General features: G+C 43.1%; 1 protein-coding gene across 3 annotated transcripts in view; it reads left to right on the top strand.

Annotated features, from left to right (window-relative positions):
* The window catches only part of TAGLN3 (transgelin 3), a 22216-nt gene extending 5092 nt beyond the window's left edge, over positions 1-17124 (top strand). Inside the window, exons 1-6 of one of the 3 annotated variants that reach the window (XM_054215441.1) lie at positions 2999-3038; positions 3583-3720; positions 5967-6148; positions 7008-7182; positions 12304-12406; positions 16595-17124. In XM_054215441.1, the coding sequence (XP_054071416.1) occupies positions 5969-6148; positions 7008-7182; positions 12304-12406; positions 16595-16736 (600 nt within the window). In that variant the 5' untranslated portion in view covers positions 2999-3038; positions 3583-3720; positions 5967-5968 and the 3' untranslated portion in view covers positions 16737-17124. Of the gene's footprint in view, positions 1-2998; positions 3039-3582; positions 3721-5918; positions 6149-7007; positions 7183-12303; positions 12407-16594 lie in introns of those variants that run through there. The other 2 variants (XM_054215432.1, XM_054215421.1) reach the window with 2 other exon arrangements.

Below are 17124 nucleotides of genomic sequence, written 5' to 3'. Positions count from 1 at the left end.
ATAGCGCAGATTTACTTTGTGACTGTAGGACCTCATCTCTCTCCAATATATATTTGCCTAGAACAGAAGAACTTTAGTTACAGCCTTGGCTATGTTATGCATAAATCTAAATTGCAGGACCTATTGCAGTCTAGTTGCAGGCTTGACCTTGTATTTCTCTTTCAAGTCCTGCATATGTATGTTAAAGGGTCCAATGCTTCCATTCCATTAAAGAGAAACAGGCATCCTCCATATGACACAGTAATTGTAGTTTGTGATTTGCTCACGGGTGAGGAATAGACGGGTTCTCAGCCTGCTACAGTGTCTTGTTTTGTGTTTGGCAAGGAGTTTCAGCTAGCTCTGCATTTGTATTTGGAATGAAAAGCAAATGACAGCTGCTAAAACTTCCAGTCACTTGGTTCTGAAACTAAAATACAAATTTAAAATGTTTTTAGGCTAGCACGTGGAAGGTTGTGTTCTTTTTGAGCCTTCTGACCTGCACCGTGTTGTCTGCTTACTTCCCACGTGGCAACATGAGAAGGTCACTGCTGCCTGTCAGGGTGGAAGCAGGTGCTCCTGACTGTGGCAAAGGTATGCTGAACAGTAGCACGCTTAAAGGTTAGACTGATGTAAATGGCCTTCCCAGAGTTTGGTCCTGGAAAAGCAATCCTTGAAGGACACGGGCTGCCTGGGATCAGGTCTGGACCTTATGAGAATCCTCTCCTTTGCTTCTGTACTGAATGTGGTTGCTGGCAGAAGGTGTGCCAGAGTGTGCTAGTCCTTAGGACAGTAACTCTTGAAAAAGTCCCTGACAGCAAAGCTAAATCCCTAATCATAAGAAGCAGCGTTTATTCAGTTAGGGGATTTAATCTTGTTTGCTTGTAAATCTTGCTGTCTGTTTTGACCTATGTTTCAGTGACATAAAGATGATGCTACTTTTCCGTTCTTCTTGTAAATGTGTATTGCAATGCATCAATTTCAAACCAAGATGGTTCTCAGAAGGTACTGTTTTTGTTGGGAACAAATAAAAAATTGGTATGATGAAATGTGTTGGGTTTATTTTAAGGAGTCTGTCAATCCAGCAGAAGACTAAAAGATCCTGAGAATTAAAATGGACAATTTACCTCCAGGGTCATCTTGAATATTGGGAATGCTGGCCATTATATCCACAGGAGCTGGTTTCCAGTGGTAACTGGTAGCTGTTTCTGTTGACAAGCTGCCTGGACCTTCCAGGTGGTCAATGACTTATGAAAACACTTCTGGCCATGGCAGCCTTAGGAGCTGCCTTGTTCCGCAGATCGGAATGTCAGTGTGTTCTGTTCTGTCCCACAAATGGTCCTTCCTTCCTGAATTACTTTGCTTTTAATCCCAAATTTGAGGTGTTCAAGCTGCACTTGCTTGGGGCTTAACATCTTCAGAGCTGGGAAAGAAACCCTTTTGCAGGTCAAAGAGAAGATGCTTAAGCCAGCACGTTTTGTCTTTGAGGTTGTCTAGATTTTAGGTTTCAAGTTAATGGGGAAGTTAGAATTTCTAAAATGAGTGTTGTCCCCGGGTTCTGATAGCTCTGCCAGTCAGTTAGCACAATTAAAAAGATTGCAATATTCCAATAGCTTCTTCCCCCCCTGCCCCAGCCCAGTCTGACTAGTTCTCTTGTGCAGAACATCTCCAGGTATCTTATGACAAAGCAGGGCTGTGAATAAAAGCAAGGATCTGCAGAGCACTTACTGGCCTTGCAGCTCCCTGAAAAAGGCCCTATACTTGCACTGAGCTTGTATTGAACTTCAGCATCCTCTCTGCAACTCTAGAAAGTGTGACATCATGACACAGGCGTATATGCAGGGAGCATCTTTCAGCAGCCCTTCAGAAGTTTCCCTGTGAAGGGAGGTGCTGTAAATTGTTCTATAGCTTTGGAAAATTTCATTACTTTTTTTTTTTTTTTACCTTTGTTATGAAAGGTCCATTATGGCACAGTGGCAGACCTGGGAAATGAAACCTGGACTTCCCAGGTATTCTAATTGCTGAATAGCTTTATCTGTTGGGAACTGACCCAGCATACCTTGATAGACAGTGCTTTAGGATGGCTGAAATACCAGGCTCTTTCTAAGGAAGGACTTGCCAAACAGCCGATCTAACGAAGGTTAAGGGTTGCTCTGTAGCAGTATAAGTTGTGCTTTTCCCTCTGTGTTCCTGTTGGAAGGCATTGAAAGCTATCGAGTTACCCTGCATCTAAACATGAGTAGTGGGCTAATTAATGTCAGTTTTGTTGTTGTTGGCAGTGTTCCTGCCCATGGCAGGGGGCTTGGAACTAGATGATCTGTAAGGTCTCTTCCAGCTCGAACCGTTCTATGATTCACAGATTTTTAAACTTATAGGATAATATTGTGATTATCTGAAAGCATAAGATGAGCCATAGTGCTTACAGGCATGAAATCCTACTTCAAGTATTCAAGCTTCATCTCTGTTTTTAGTCATAAGTTCCAATGTTGTGTTACCAAGAAAAATAAGAGGACAAAATCAATCAGAAGCAGTAGGTGAAGTGTTCTAATGGTAGTACTTTTGCTGCTGAAAACCTACCCCTTTCTTCCACATCACATTTCTAGCCATCAGGCTTAAATATGCCTGTGTCCAACAGAAGGAACTCGAGTTCCTTCAGTTCTTCATTGCTTTGTAGCCAAAGGTGCTGCCATTTCTTAACTTCTGGTTTTGGTGAGCTAAACGGATAATCCTTCTGAGGTGATTACTGTAAAGGCTCTAATTTTCAGTCCTCTGGTTACTGGAGAGACTACTTTAATTTGCTTACTTCTTTCACCACTCTTTCCTGGAGAGTGATTGTCAGAACTGGGTATGATATTCCCATTGCTGTTGTACCTCCCGCATTTTATTCAGCCAAGCTCTTCGGTTGCAGCGTTTTACTCGGTGTCTGTGCCCACCTGCGTACCTTCTATCACCCTCTACTGTTTTTTTTTAACATCTGCTTTTTCATAGGACAGAGTGCTACGTTCTGAAAAGCACTTTTCCTGACGATGGCTGCAATGAGACATGTTTTTACCTGCTTCCAGGTAGACTGTTTTCAAGGAGTTTTCTTTATCTTTGTTTACTTAATACAGCTTGCATGAGCTCAGATCTTCTTAGGAGTCTGGGCTTTTTTTGGTGACTTCTAATAACATATTAAATAGCTCAGGCCTGGGAACACATTCTGTACAAACTGAATAAAAATCTATAATAATGAACGATTTTTCAGTTACGGTCATGTTATAGGACCTACTAGTTAGCCAGCTTTAATCTCTTTAATGTGTCATGTTGTTCTGGAGTCAGTTTAGTTCCCTAATCAACGTACCGTGCAGGTAGCCAACGCAAATGTATTGCAGAGCTTTTAGTAAATTGCATCAACACTATTGCTTAAAAAAAAATAATTCATTCCATTGTTTTTCCGAGGATTGATGGTACAGAGGCAGGCTTATGATTTGATTAATCGTACTTTGGAAATATATTTGGGGGGGGGGGGGGGGGGGGGGAGGCTGGCATTTTTCCAATCCTCTGCAGCTTTGCTGGTTTTTAAATCCTTATTAAAAATTGATATTGATGGACAAGCTTGCTTTTCAGCTTTCACGGTAAGGAATGGTCCCTCGAGAACAGGTTGCGTAGCCAACATCTGTGAAGGGGGAGACCTCTGCTCTGCAGCTTAGCAGAGTTAAATTACCCATCCCTGCCCCTGAAATGAGGTCAGAGACTGATGCAAAGGTAGGTGGCTTTCATGAAATCTCATTGCTAGCGAGTACCGAAAACCCTGCTGTGACCAGAAACAGCCAAGTGACCTAGGTAGCTCCCTTCTAAACAGAAGAACGCAAACAAATATGAAAGTACAAAAAAAAGCTTCGTATTCTTTGTGGGTCTGGCCAAACGACTGTAAGGCCTGGCCCATAACAGTTGCTTGAATGGAAAGGACGTCAAATTCATGTCCTGCCTTCTGCTGTTGCAGCTGCGGTTTACTCCTCCTCTGATCACCAGGCTTGGTTTACGGTCTTGGTTCCTGCGCATTTGCTATGCCTTCAACAGTGTGTTCGCTGGGACGGAAAGTGCTCAAGTGGTGGCCCTGTCACGTAGCATGCTCTGAGTTATGTAATCACATATTTCATAGGGTTTTAAAACTACCAGTGCAGCGAAGAGAAAGGACTAAATGAAATGCCTGTGGAGGACAACAATGAATTGGGTCATCTATTAAATTTTTCATCTCCTGAGTCTGCTCAAGCCCAGCAGCATCCGAAGCTGTATAAATCTGAGAGTTCATGGTCTTGAAATGAGAAAGTAATGGATGAAGAAGCCATTATGAGGTAGACAGATATACAACGAGCTGTATTCCTTCCCCCCCCCCCTTTTTTTTTCTTTATAAATGCAGCAGGAGGACTTTTGTTGGCAAAGCTGATTGTGTATCCACCTCAGGTTAATCAGCCTCCTTTCATATGAATCATTTGCCAAAAGGGAAGTATTTCGTAGCAGGTTAGGTAATGCAGCATGGATGAAAGATATTTGACAAAGTCTGATGCAACTCAGAGAGGAGCAAAATTATTTAATAAAGGATAAATCTGTACAAATGAGACTGGAAGAAAAGTCTCTGATCTTAAGGCTCCTTCACCTCTCATCTCCCACCACTGCAGTGGTATAATAAAAATTTAAACTACCGTACATGGGCATAGCTCCCTTGCTATCACTGGAAGTATGCTGACTCATACCAGCAGAAAATACGATCCTTGTGTTTTATGCTAGGTTTGCTAGTTTTCAGTGATTTCTCCTTGTTTTTAGTGGTTCACATTGTTTTCTTGGGACACTATTGCCCTATTTGATAGCCTAATATATACTAATGATAGGGTAATAATAATATTCTACCACCTGCCTTACCTTCCTTGACTTTTCATCCTGTTGTCCTCTTGTTGAAACTTTTTATCAACACTTGAACAAGGAAGAAGGGAAATTATTTTTCATACGGTAAGCCTGTTAGCATTGTGATGCAGAAGGGAGAAAAAGGTTTTACTTCTGCTTTGTGATTTAAAATAAACAAGATGTGTAGTAATTTCTGTTACCTTCATTTAACAGAGTGAAGTCTGGTGAAGTCCCTCTGTTTGTATTTCCAACTGTCTGGCACTGGGATGCTTGGTGCAGCTTGGGCTGATGCAGACTAGGTGGAGTAGAACGGAGCCTGTAGGGTGAACAGCGCAGGGCTGAGGAAGCGTGCATGAAAACAGACTGCAGATGGGCGAGATAAACAGGATCCCCAGGCTGTGACTGAGTAGGCAGGCCTCTTTAATGGCTCTTAGCAACGCCCCTGCTTTGACCCTCCTCATATGTGAGGAAAATCAAATCAATACACACTGTTCTTCAAACCACGATGCTGCAGCAGCAGCAGGGCATTGTGGCAGCCTTCGTCTCTTGAATTCATCAACGCTTTTCTATTTGCTGATCTCTGGATATCCATCCCTGCATCTCTGCCGAGGAAGACTCTGACTGCATCTTTAGTCGGATTGCTTGAGCTCCCATGTACAGCCTTCTTCTTGTTAGCAAGTATTAGGTAGGCAATTTTAAAGTGTTTCTGGATTTACAGGCAGCTTTAACATTGATCTGAGAACTCTATTGTATTCTCTGTAAACATAGCAGAAGCCTCTCTTTAAAACCTACTCTGTTTTAAATCTTGCTTTTCTTCTGTTTTTGTGGTTGGGCAGGGGGGACTGCTGTTTTTTTCTTCTTTAAAAAAAAAAAATGCTGTAGCTGATTTGAGCTTTTGGAAAAGGATATTCCCTCGTTGATCCCTCCCCTGTTCTGCAGAACAGCTATAACTGGTGCCATACAGTTACTTTCAGTGTTGATGAACATCTGTTCAACTGTCTAACGTATAGGGCAGGCTGCTCACTCTTTTATTCTTTAATTTTCCGGTGCCTACTTCAAAGCTGCAGATCAGGACTCTACCCACTAAGTAAGTTCTGCTTCGGTTCCAGAGATGGCTAACAGAGGACCAAGCTATGGCTTAAGCCGAGAAGTTCAGGAAAAGATTGAACAGAAATATGACCCGGAATTAGAGTCTAGGCTGGTAAACTGGATTATTGTACAGTGTGGAGAACAGATAGAACACCCTCCGCCTGGAAGGCAACATTTTCAGACCTGGCTGATGGATGGAACGGTGAGTATTTTATCCAATTGCATACTTGCATGTGTTTATATGCACAGTGTCCTTATTTTCTGTCCTCATCTAGCTAAATTGGTCAGAGCTCACGGCCAGTGCAGAAATCTATGCGTTAGTATTTGATTTATTTCCTTTTGACCAGGAATCTTAATCTTGGAAGATAATTATTCTACCAGTGTACTGGGATTAGTACAGTTCTTATGATTCTTATGAATCATGCATGTTATATATGAGCATGACTCATTCCTTCAGCACCTTTTCTCATACATTTAAATGAGATCTGTTCTAAAATCAGATGTATACTTTTGTCTTTAAGGAATAATCGGTGTTGTCGGGGAAAGGTTAAGAGATATAGAAAATTTGAAGGACTGGATTATGTCATAACTGTTTTCTTCTTGGGAATAATTCTGTAGCTAAAACATTGTATTCCATTGGTTTATTGAACAACAGGCAGATGCTGCTGTTTGCAGTGGGCTGTAAGAATACGCTAATTGTTGAATCTCTGCCAAAGTGACTTTAACAATATTTCAATTGACATTGCTTATTTTTTTGGCTCGGGCATGTGGTTTCTTCTCTGTCAGTTGTTATATAACCTTTACCAGTCATTGCTTTGTTGTTTCTAGCAGATTAGGATTTATATGCTCAGGCTATTGCCATCAGTTAATGAAAGCTTTAAAGCATTTCTAATATACTTTGATTATTAAACAAACTCACTTCTTTGTTTTTAATTGAAGGAATTATGTCCCTGACAGAAACTGGCCAGGTCAAAAGCATTTTGCAGCATCATTTCATGTGCAGAAATTGCCTTCCAGTTTGGTGACTGCTTTCTAATTTTGTGTCTGTATTTATCTCTCAGCTGTTATGCAAGTTAATAAACAGTTTACATCCAAAGGGAAATGAGCCCATTGCAAAGATCTCTGAATCGAAAATGGCTTTCAAGCAGATGGAACAAATTTCTCAGTTCTTAAAAGCTGCTGAAATCTACGGAGTAAGGACAACAGATATTTTCCAGACAGTGGATTTATGGGAAGGTAAAAATAATAAACTGGAAGTCAGCTTACAGTCTTCATTTTACTTTGCTTTGATGTGTTGTAATGGTGTGTTTTGTCTAAGGCATATTCTCTAATGTAATTATCTTTTGTTTCTGTTTGCCTTACCTCATTACCATGTTCTTCCGGTGGTGCATTATCTCCTCTGGGGGATTTATACTGCCCTGAGGACAAAACGGAGCCTTTCCAAGCTCATCTGTTATCCAAAAGCCCATCATTCTGATAGAAATCCTCAGACCTCATAAAACAAATGTTCTCTATGCTAATTATTTCCAAGTAAATAGCTTCTAATAGCAAATATGGAGACCCCTTATTTTCAGATGACAAGATTTTTATTGCAGTTTTCAAATTATAAGCAAAGCTTAAATTAGAGCTATAAAAGGCATTCCCAGGAGCATATATGCCTCTGTGAAGCTTATGAGGGCTCATTTATGACTAGCGAGAAGCAAAACTCACTGCTATCACCATGTTAGCTGAGCATCTCTCTCTAAGGATACAGTCTTTTAAGAGAGGTCACTATGGCAACAGCAAAAAAGAAATCAGAGTGCCCCTGTGGTTTTGCAGTAGCGCGGGTGAAGGCTACCTCCATCCCATGCTCGAAGGGGAAACTGCCTGTTCTAGTTCCTGAGGAGCTGAGTCATTTGTGCGTTCATATGGCTGGTTTTGCCCACTTCTGTGGTGGTGCATCTCGTCCTGGCGCTCTAACCAAATACACTCTGTATCCCGCACCTCTCCAGACAAGGTGATGCAAAACGCTTTGTGTGAGGGCTCAAAACACGGACAGCGGTAGGGTAGTGAAAGGGTCAAAAATCTGCCGTGAGAATGAAACCGTGGAAAGAGGAAAACAATCCATTGAGAAAGCTGGTCATATAGTTTGTGTAGGAACACACATGGAGTGAAAAAAGTGGCGTCTGTTTTCACAGGCTGTCAGGATACGTGGAAGAGAGCACTTCCCTGAAGGACAGCTCGAGGAAGGAAAGACTAGGGGACTCTGCAGATGGGTTAGAAGGGAAGGATATACTGACAGCTGGAGTTACTGGGATCTGTAATGTTCTCAGGGTGCCAGATTTGCCTGACAAATCCTACCTTTGGGCACAAGGGCACGCTTGTTTCTTCCAGTTCAGTCTTTAGTGTTTCATCCAAGCTACTGTTAAATGAAGGGATTTTCACTTCCCTGAACACCCTCCCCCCCCCCAGCCTAGCAGGCTACTGAAAGAGAAGCTCCATCTATCTTGTGAGGGATGATAATAGCTCATTTCAGATGCTGTTCTTTGCAGTCTTTTGCATCTCATAATGGCTTCACACCATGCAAATCAAAGTAAGGTCGATGAAAACGACTTGCTTTGGAGACAAGAAGCTCCTAATGATGGTGGCTCTCTTCTCGTTTCTCTTCCTTTCACTCATCACCTTTTCTCAACAGATGTAAGGAAAAAAGCTAGTAACTTCCAGAGAACAGGAAGTCAAAACACAACTCAGAACCTAGGAGGGAGGCATGTGAGACTTTTCTCCACTATTATTTTAGGACTTCACAAAACTCGTCTGTGTCTCCTCACTTTCCCACTCTCTTTTTCATCTCTCCTGCTGCTCATTTCAGTGCTGAAATGAAACAGTGTGTCTCCCCAGCAGTGAGTCACCACAGGCTTTTTGTGTCTACCGTAACTCTGACCTCTAGCATCTGTATTGCTTCAGGGCTACACTGTCTGAACCTGCATGCATTAGCTGGACGGAAAGGACAGTCTCTTTTTCACTATTTCATAGTGACAGCACTCCTACACTTCAGGCCATAACCTCTTTAGAAAGAGAGGAGATGTCAGTGTATGTTTATAGGGAAAGAAAAGTATGTGTGACTGACAAACAGCTTTTCTCTGGCACTAATTGTTTTCTGAAAGCTTTTGCTTTGAAATTCTTAGTAATGATTAATGAAAATGTTTTCGGATGCAATCTGCTGTTGGCTGTTTCAAACTCACTTAGTCCATCTGGTGCATTTTTCTTCACCTCTGCAAATTCTCGGGCCGAGAGAAGTATCACCTCTTTTTCAATCCTTTCTTACTTAATGTACTGTGCTGAGCAGCTTTCCCTAATCCATGCCCAAGATATTATGTTCGTTGTTTTTTACAGATACCTCCCCGGTATATTTCCGGGCAGACAAGAGGCAGCTGTACCTCTGGGTACTTGTTCAGCCTTTACAAAACAGCATTTCAGGAATACTGTGCAGAGCGCTTCTCTGCCTTTGGGTTTGAACCTTCCTCTTTCTGGACCTGGAGGAGACGGCCCTCCGGCCAGGTTTCCCCAGAGAGAGAAAGGCTTACTATGAGAAGTGACTACAGGCCCCTTTCTCCTTGTACAGGCAGTGCCGAGGTCCTCTACAAGGCCATGCTATTCAAAGCACGCTGCAGAGGACACTGAAGATGCAGAAGAAATGCCGTCGGCGTAGGTCCCTGCGGCATGATTCAGGGAGGTTGGGGGTCGGGCAGGCGGCCCACGTGGCTGCCAGTGAGCGAGTGCTGGAGCTGAGGGAAAGCACTGCCTGCGATTTTCTGCAGTGCCAGAGTCAAGCCTGGCTTCAGAGGATGCGGATTATCCCTTCTGTCAGGTAGCTGCAGTGTTAGCTGACTTTCTCAGTGGAAATTTTAAAATTTTCACCATCCTTTTTATGCTGACCACCGAGCCCCTTGTATCCTTTGCTGGAAGAGGGCAAATGTCACAAGACCACATGGATTTGGGGTCTTTCCCTGACACACAGAACCCCTCATACGCACCAAGGAGGCTCTGTAAAGCAGAGCCGTGGCTGTGGCTTTGTTTTGTCACGTGGCACTCGGCTCCCACTCGGTCTGTTGTTCCCCTGCAGCATCTCCCACTCGCCACTGACAAATAAAGCAGCGCTGAGTGCGGAGCGTGGGGGGGCTGCCAGATGGCTCTGCCAGGCTGATCGTCATATTTTGCTACCTGTCTTTTGTTTCTTTTTCTTTTTTTTTTCTTTTTCTGCGCTTGCCGTCATTATGCAGCTCATTCACTTTTAAATCCTTCTTGTCATCCCTCTTCATCCCAGTCAGTCACCGCGCTCCTCGTTGTACGGGAGGCATCCCAAGGACGTTGTATGTGGCATCTGTTACAGCATATGGTACATCTGCTGCTTCGGGGAGCTCTGAGTGTCTCTGCCTCGCGCTCTTCTGTGCGCCTGTGTGAGATGTCGGTTCTTCAGCTGCCCTCTTAAGCGAGGACCCCGTCTGATGCAGTTTGCGTTAACAAACACAGTAAAACAAGGGTTCTGGATGGCTGACAATTTATTTTCTGAGCAAACAGTCCCCTGCAGATAGAGATTGCTGTAAACTTTAGTAGGCTGTATGACAGCCGCAGTTGGAAGCTGCGAGATGTTTTCAGCTTTGGGGTGGCTTCGTCACCTCAGCCAGCGCGTTACGCATTTAGGTTTGCATGAACCGAAGCCCTGAACTGCATCTGCCTTTAATCAGGGTGATGTGCGGCATAAACACAGAATGTGCAACGCTCACTTCCCGCTGCACTCCAGCTGGTTTATAGCGATTTTCATTAATATTGGTCTACTGGAGGTATTTCCGAAGTCTGTTACCGTAATTATGTCTCTAGTATCTCATGGACTTATTTTCCCATGTGAAGAACTCACGGTCAAAATTAGATCTGTTAACTAGATAAATTATTTTAAGAAAGAGGAAGAACCGGAACAGAAAGAAAGGGAGGGGAGTCGCAGAAACACTTATGGAAGGATTTCAGAGCAAAGGAGAGGCAAAAGGCAGATTTTCAACAGCTGACCACCTCACACAATTGGAAATACGTGCTGCAACTCATTTTTGATAGCAAGTTTTTCACAAGTTATCGTGTCTGGATTGGGTAATGAGTTAGAGTCTATCCGACTCTGATGTCTTTATGTTCCCTGCCCTTTTCACTTCAAGTGACAAAGTGCAAGGGAAGAACTGAAAAAAAAAAAAAAAAAAGGAGTAATATTTATTTTTTAAAAATGTCTGGTGTCCTTTTTTTTTCTAATTCACTGGAGGAATCAACAAAAGATGTTGATTAGAAAGGAAAATGTATTTATTGTCTTAATTTTGGAAGGAGAGACAGGAGGAGGGGATACCGTTTTTTAAATGCAAACCCCTATTGAAAATGAGCCTAATATTTCAAAGGTGTAAGGTGCCCTCTTGGAAACCTGGTGAGTTTTCAGCTAGGTGGAAGGTGTGCCTATCATGCAAGTGACAGGCAAGTTCACTCCTCCCAAAACAGATAGAATAAATTATCCACTGAGAAGCTTTTCTCTCTCTGTTTTTTATGGAGAGAACCTAAAAAACTAGTGATGACCAGATACGTAACTTTTGCTCGGCTAAAGATGAGATGAGCCCTGAGTTTCTGAAATGAGGAATGATGTGAGGTAATATGGGGAGGGAGAAAGTGGAAGAATAGTGAACTGGCTGGCAGGAACTGGAGGTATGAAACTGCAGAGCATCAATTTTTGGCAGCCTGAGAAAAGAAACCTGTAGGAAGGATTTGGGAGGTGATCTGATGGTCAAATTGGGAAGGACTAATGCGAGTCGAGTCATCTGCTCAGGAGCTCCTCAGGACTGCCGTGAGCTCTGTTAGCGCAGGGACAGATTGTAAATAAATACCAGGGGTTAAACGGCGGGATCAGTCTTAACCAGTTTACAGGTGAAGAAACTGAGACACAGCACAGTTATTTACCACATTGTTCTCCTTCAGCCACGTTTTACTGAGTATATTACCGTTCTTTGTACACCAAAATGATCTCTTCTTAGGAGAAAATTTTGTCAAAAGGATTGTCTAGAAGGACTTAAATAGTATGGTGGAAGGCATTGAAATAGCCAGAGGCCTGGAAACCTGGAAATGTCTGAATTGTTAAGTTTTGCTTTAACACTGCCCCTTTGATGACTTTTAATAAGCTCTTGCATGTAGTACCTTCATTCAGAACTGTAAAGTAGCATTTATAATGCTGTTAATGCATTTTTTCAGGGGAGCTGAGGGAATTAGTTAATACATTGGATAAAAGTGTTTATCAGTGTGTCAAGCTATTTGTAGTGCAAGGATTTCTTACAGTAATTTCACTCTCTGGCTTTCTAGGGAAGGACATGGCAGCAGTGCAGAGAACCTTAATGGCTCTAGGCAGTTTGGCAGTCACTAAGGACGACGGCTGCTACAAAGGGGATCCTTCCTGGTTTCACAGGTAAAATACAAAGCACAGCTTCCCAGAGCTGTCTTCCCAGGGAAACTGGTAATATGGTGTGTAAGGAAATTTAAGGGGAAAAGGAAAGGAAGGTAAGAATCTTTCCAAAATTTCCTTGTAATGGAGAGATTTTCTCTCTGGAATCTGGAGGAGGGAAGCAAAGACCCAACCAGGCAGCAACATTTTCTAACCTTCACCGGTTTCCAACTTTGTCAGCATCACTGCAAAGTCCACAGCTTACCATAACTTGTCAGCCCAAAGTTAGACCACAGTTGCTGGTGAGGAGCTCTGTGGGAGCTGTGTAGCAGGGCTATGCTGCTGCCTTTTCTTATGTAGCCCCACCTCACCACACCTTACGTGTCCCTTCTGCCCCAGAGCTGGAAAAGCACTGCTGGTACAGGGATTAAGGAGCACATCACCCATGGCTCCAGCTCTGGTTTCCTCCTGGAGGCACGCACACATTTCCAACAAGGCTGGTACAGGCTGTGTTGGCGTGGACGTGTGTGTGCATGTGTGGGGACCCTACTGGAGCGCTGGCTTTTGGTGGTGCACACGGGTAGGAGTGCAGCATCCTGCTCTAGGCGCCTTTGTAGCATATCCCTCTTGCTGCATGAGGGGCCCATTCTGATCACTGAAGAAGACACGTAATTTTCTTGTCCGCTGATGTTATCCCTGATTTTTATTCCTCGGAAGGATACTTAGGACACTCAGGCACCAGTGTTGATGACATTCATCTATTTAGCAGCTTCAGCTAATCCTCTATATCCATTCATGAAGAAAAGGGAAGAAAAATGGGAACAGCCGTGCACATGTGTGTGTCATAAGAGTATCTGGTAGGAAAGGTGCACTTTTACCTTGCATCAGATAATGGACAGAAAGAGTCATGAAGACAAGGCTGTCACAGATGTCAGCAAACCCCCATAAAGTGACCCCTTTACTGAGCAAAAGAGAAGGCAGGAAGCCCATTTCCATTTTTCATCAAACCAAAAATTATTTCATTTCCTAGTCATCTTTTTTCTTGGGGAGTACCACTTATCTGTAAAGAGTTCTCTGCCTTGGCAAAGCTGTTTATTTGCTCTAAAATTCCGCTTGTTTTGGCTAGGGAGGCTGTGAAGAGGGGACAGGAGGAAAAGGAAATCCTCCCACAGTTATCCCTCCTGCCCCACAGGCATATTATTGACACGAGATTCCACCATCCAAGAGTATGTCTTGTGCCGAAATGTCTGAGACATGTTAGCAAAAAGAGTGCTGGCTGCTTGTCTTTGGTCTTCTTGATTTTTCCAATGTTTAGGTGATGCTCAGCAAAAGCAACACAAACTTCACTTGCTTTGCCTTAAACCCTGAGGTGATTTAACTGAGGCTAAGAGAGACTTGAATTTTAGGTGAATGAGTGCAAACTCCTATGCATCCTTTGTATGAAATTAGTTTAAATTAACTTAATACAGTCTACAAAGAGATTTGTATTTATTTAATATAATTGGGTTTCAAATTCAAATCCAGTTACAGGCTTTAATATAAACCAGACATGAAATCACTATGACCCAGACAGGCTTATTTGTTTTTTGTAACTAAAACAAAGTCCTACATGGAAAAATTAATTTTCATCTGGACTCTTAATTGTAGGTGGGAACAGTTTTCATTGGCATAAATGAAGATGTGATCACCTCCCTTCTCCCCTAGCTGTCTGTCCTCCTGCTTGGATAGCCAGTCCATATCTCTTGCAGCCCCTAAAATAGCATATTATAGCCACTGCCTTAAGGAAAACTGATTTTATTTCTCTAAGGAAATAACATATGGCAGATGAGAAGCTGTTTTCTGAGTAGCTTACCCATCCCTTCAGGCAGATCAAGCCCCCTCACTGCCACCCAGTGTTAGTCGTGATTCAGGGCTTTCAGGCTGATTCTTAATCGCCTTAAATTAAATTGAAAGAAGTCTCGATTAAATGGAATGAGAGTATCCATGCAGGGATCTACAGTGATTAAGATGATACCCACACACAAGCTAAGCCGTTTAACTTTCCGTTGCCAGTGTCTCACATACCCAGTCCCACCAAGCCTCCCTTGCGTGCCCGAGCAGGTTCATGGACCCGTGGCTGTTTGTTATCATGCAGTTTGGCAGCCACCAGCGCTGGTGCAAAGTTGGCAGGAGAAGTTAACAGATCTGCCTGGTGGGCTCAGATTGCAGTAAGGGTGATACCAGCTGACGGCAGACAGGCCAAACAGAACTTGAAATAGGGTGAGACACTGACGGTAATAGACTTACCCTCACCAATTTTCCTACAGTCTCAGTTAAGGCCATTTCCACCAACCTAAGAGCAAATCGTAAGTACGTGTTGTTATCTGTAAGACCATCACATACTAAATGCAGTGCTTATGGTGGTAACATAACACTGTATGATCCAAACTATTTATGTAATCAACTTTTATTAGCATATCCAGACTTCCCTTTGGTCTCTCTTTTTATTTCCTGTCTACAGTTCACATTTTTTTCCTGTTCAGAGTTAACTTTTCAACTTGCTGTGGAATTGCTCCACAACACAGCTGAAAATTCTAGGAGGAAGGAGAGAAAAATAATAGAATGTGTTCCTGGGATTTTAATTAAAATAACGGCAGACACAGTGAACCTGAGATTCAATTAAGTAATAGGAGTAGTTCTAAAAACATCCTCTCTTGGAGATCCTGGCAGTAGTTCGGTGCCTGTGTAAGGATTCTGGAAAAAAGATTAAGCAGCAGTGAGAGGGGGTTATTTTCTGAGGCGCCCCAAGTGCTGTGTGCCTCCCTCCAAAACAGCACGCTTTTCTGGCAAGAGCTGTGTGATCTGAGAGCCTTCTATAAGCCCTCTTGTTAGTCTGTACATTGGCACTGGAGACCAACGCTGAAAAATGACAAGTCGGTACTGGTTTTCTCTGGACCTTTCTGGTTTGCTGGGCTTTCATGCAGACGTGGGTTCCTCTGCAATGTCCTGAACACCCTGAGCCTAGCAAAGCCTTCAAGGGCTTTTTTGGACTCGAGCCAGGGCGCTCAGCACAATGCAGGATCAGACCCTCGCAGAGAGGATCATGTTGATGGTTTTCAATCACAGCAGGCACCTAATCTAGCATTCTCATCTAGTGATGGGGTGGGGAGAAAAGGGGAATTGAAACTCGATGCGATATTGCAGAGTAACCTGATCCCAGGACAGACAGACACCACAGGGAGAAGGATTGTACCTGAGTGGGAGTCGAGTCTGGTTGATTGAAAGCCTCCCTCAGTCTGGGGCTCTGCCGATTCTTACGGCTTATTTGGCAGCAACAGACTGGTCCTTCTCCCTTGTTAATGACTTGTTTTCCCCACCTTGTATAAATTAAAGATTAATCTAAGATGAACAGTTTCTCTCAAGGCAGCAGAGCACAAAGTTTTATGCTGCTTCTTAACCGCCACTTTTGCCCTCGGTGCTATTTTCAGGGGAAGGAGTCTCCTTTTAAACTCCAACAAAGGTTCATTGATCCAAAGGACTTTTGAGACCAGGGACAGCGATCAAAAGTGGTCAGTATGTTTTGACAGAAGATAAAGGACAGTCATACAGTTAAGACACAGGTGCAAAGGGCAAAGTCTGTTGCTTAGAGGAGAGAGATCTGTAAATGGCAAGAGAGCAATTGCTCTGTCCTGCAGGCACCCATCATCCACTCTGCGAAAATGAGCAAGTCACTTCTCCCATTGTTTCTCCGGGTACATTCAGCTCTTATTTACTCCACTGAGTTAAATGGTACCGATTTGTACCGTTGCTCTAGATGGGTATCGACTTGTGTTACAGCTCAGGTAAGTGTCTCTGATCAGATCCCATGGACTACAGCTTTTAAGGGCTATAGGGCTTAAGACAGATTAATCCTATCATGAGTGTTATATACAGCACTACATAAGCATTTTACCTGTCGTAGCTGCTAGGGAAGTCCCCTGGGGCTCTGGAATAAGCGCTACAGTGAAAGTCTTAAGTGCTGTAGGCTTGACCGGAGCATTACTTCTAACTGCAGGAAAACCATTAGCCCAGCCAGTACTGCCCAGCCCATGGGATGGGGCAAATGAAATATTGCATTACAGGGGACACATCTGTTAACATGAGCCAGTTTCATGTTGCTTTTCGTGATCCTCTGGGCATATGCAGACTGACAGTATGTGTATATTTGTTGCTTTTTTGTGTGCATCTGGACAGGAAAGCACAGCAAAATCGACGAGGATTTTCAGAAGAGCAACTTCGTCAGGGACAGAACGTAATAGGCCTTCAGATGGGCAGCAACAAAGGAGCATCACAGTCGGGTATGACAGGCTACGGGATGCCAAGGCAGATTATCTAAGAGCATCTCTGTCTGTAGAGAAAACACTCCTTCTGCAGCATGGTCTGTTTAAAAAAAAAAAGAAAAAAAAAAAGCTCATTAGTTCCCTTTCTGCCTGGTTTTTAATAGTTAATGCTCTCTACGGTTTTGGATATTTTTGGTTTGATTTGTTTTATTTGCAGCTGCAAGAGTTCATCTAGGAACTTGGGTTTTTGTGGTGGTGTGTGTCAGTTCACAGCACGTGCGCACTGCTGCCTCCTACTTTTCACTTCTGAACTATGCAACGACAATGATTCTGTATTAATTTATTTGCAAAGTGTTATCTTCCATATTTGTCTCACACTGCACTTGTATTTCAACCAGTAACCTCGTTCTTCAATTCAGTGATGATATTGTTTGACCTAAGAAT

This window comes from Rissa tridactyla, chromosome 1, assembly GCF_028500815.1.
Source record: "Rissa tridactyla isolate bRisTri1 chromosome 1, bRisTri1.patW.cur.20221130, whole genome shotgun sequence".
Lineage (NCBI taxonomy): Eukaryota > Metazoa > Chordata > Aves > Charadriiformes > Laridae > Rissa > Rissa tridactyla.
This window is presented reverse-complemented; position numbering and strand designations above follow the sequence as displayed.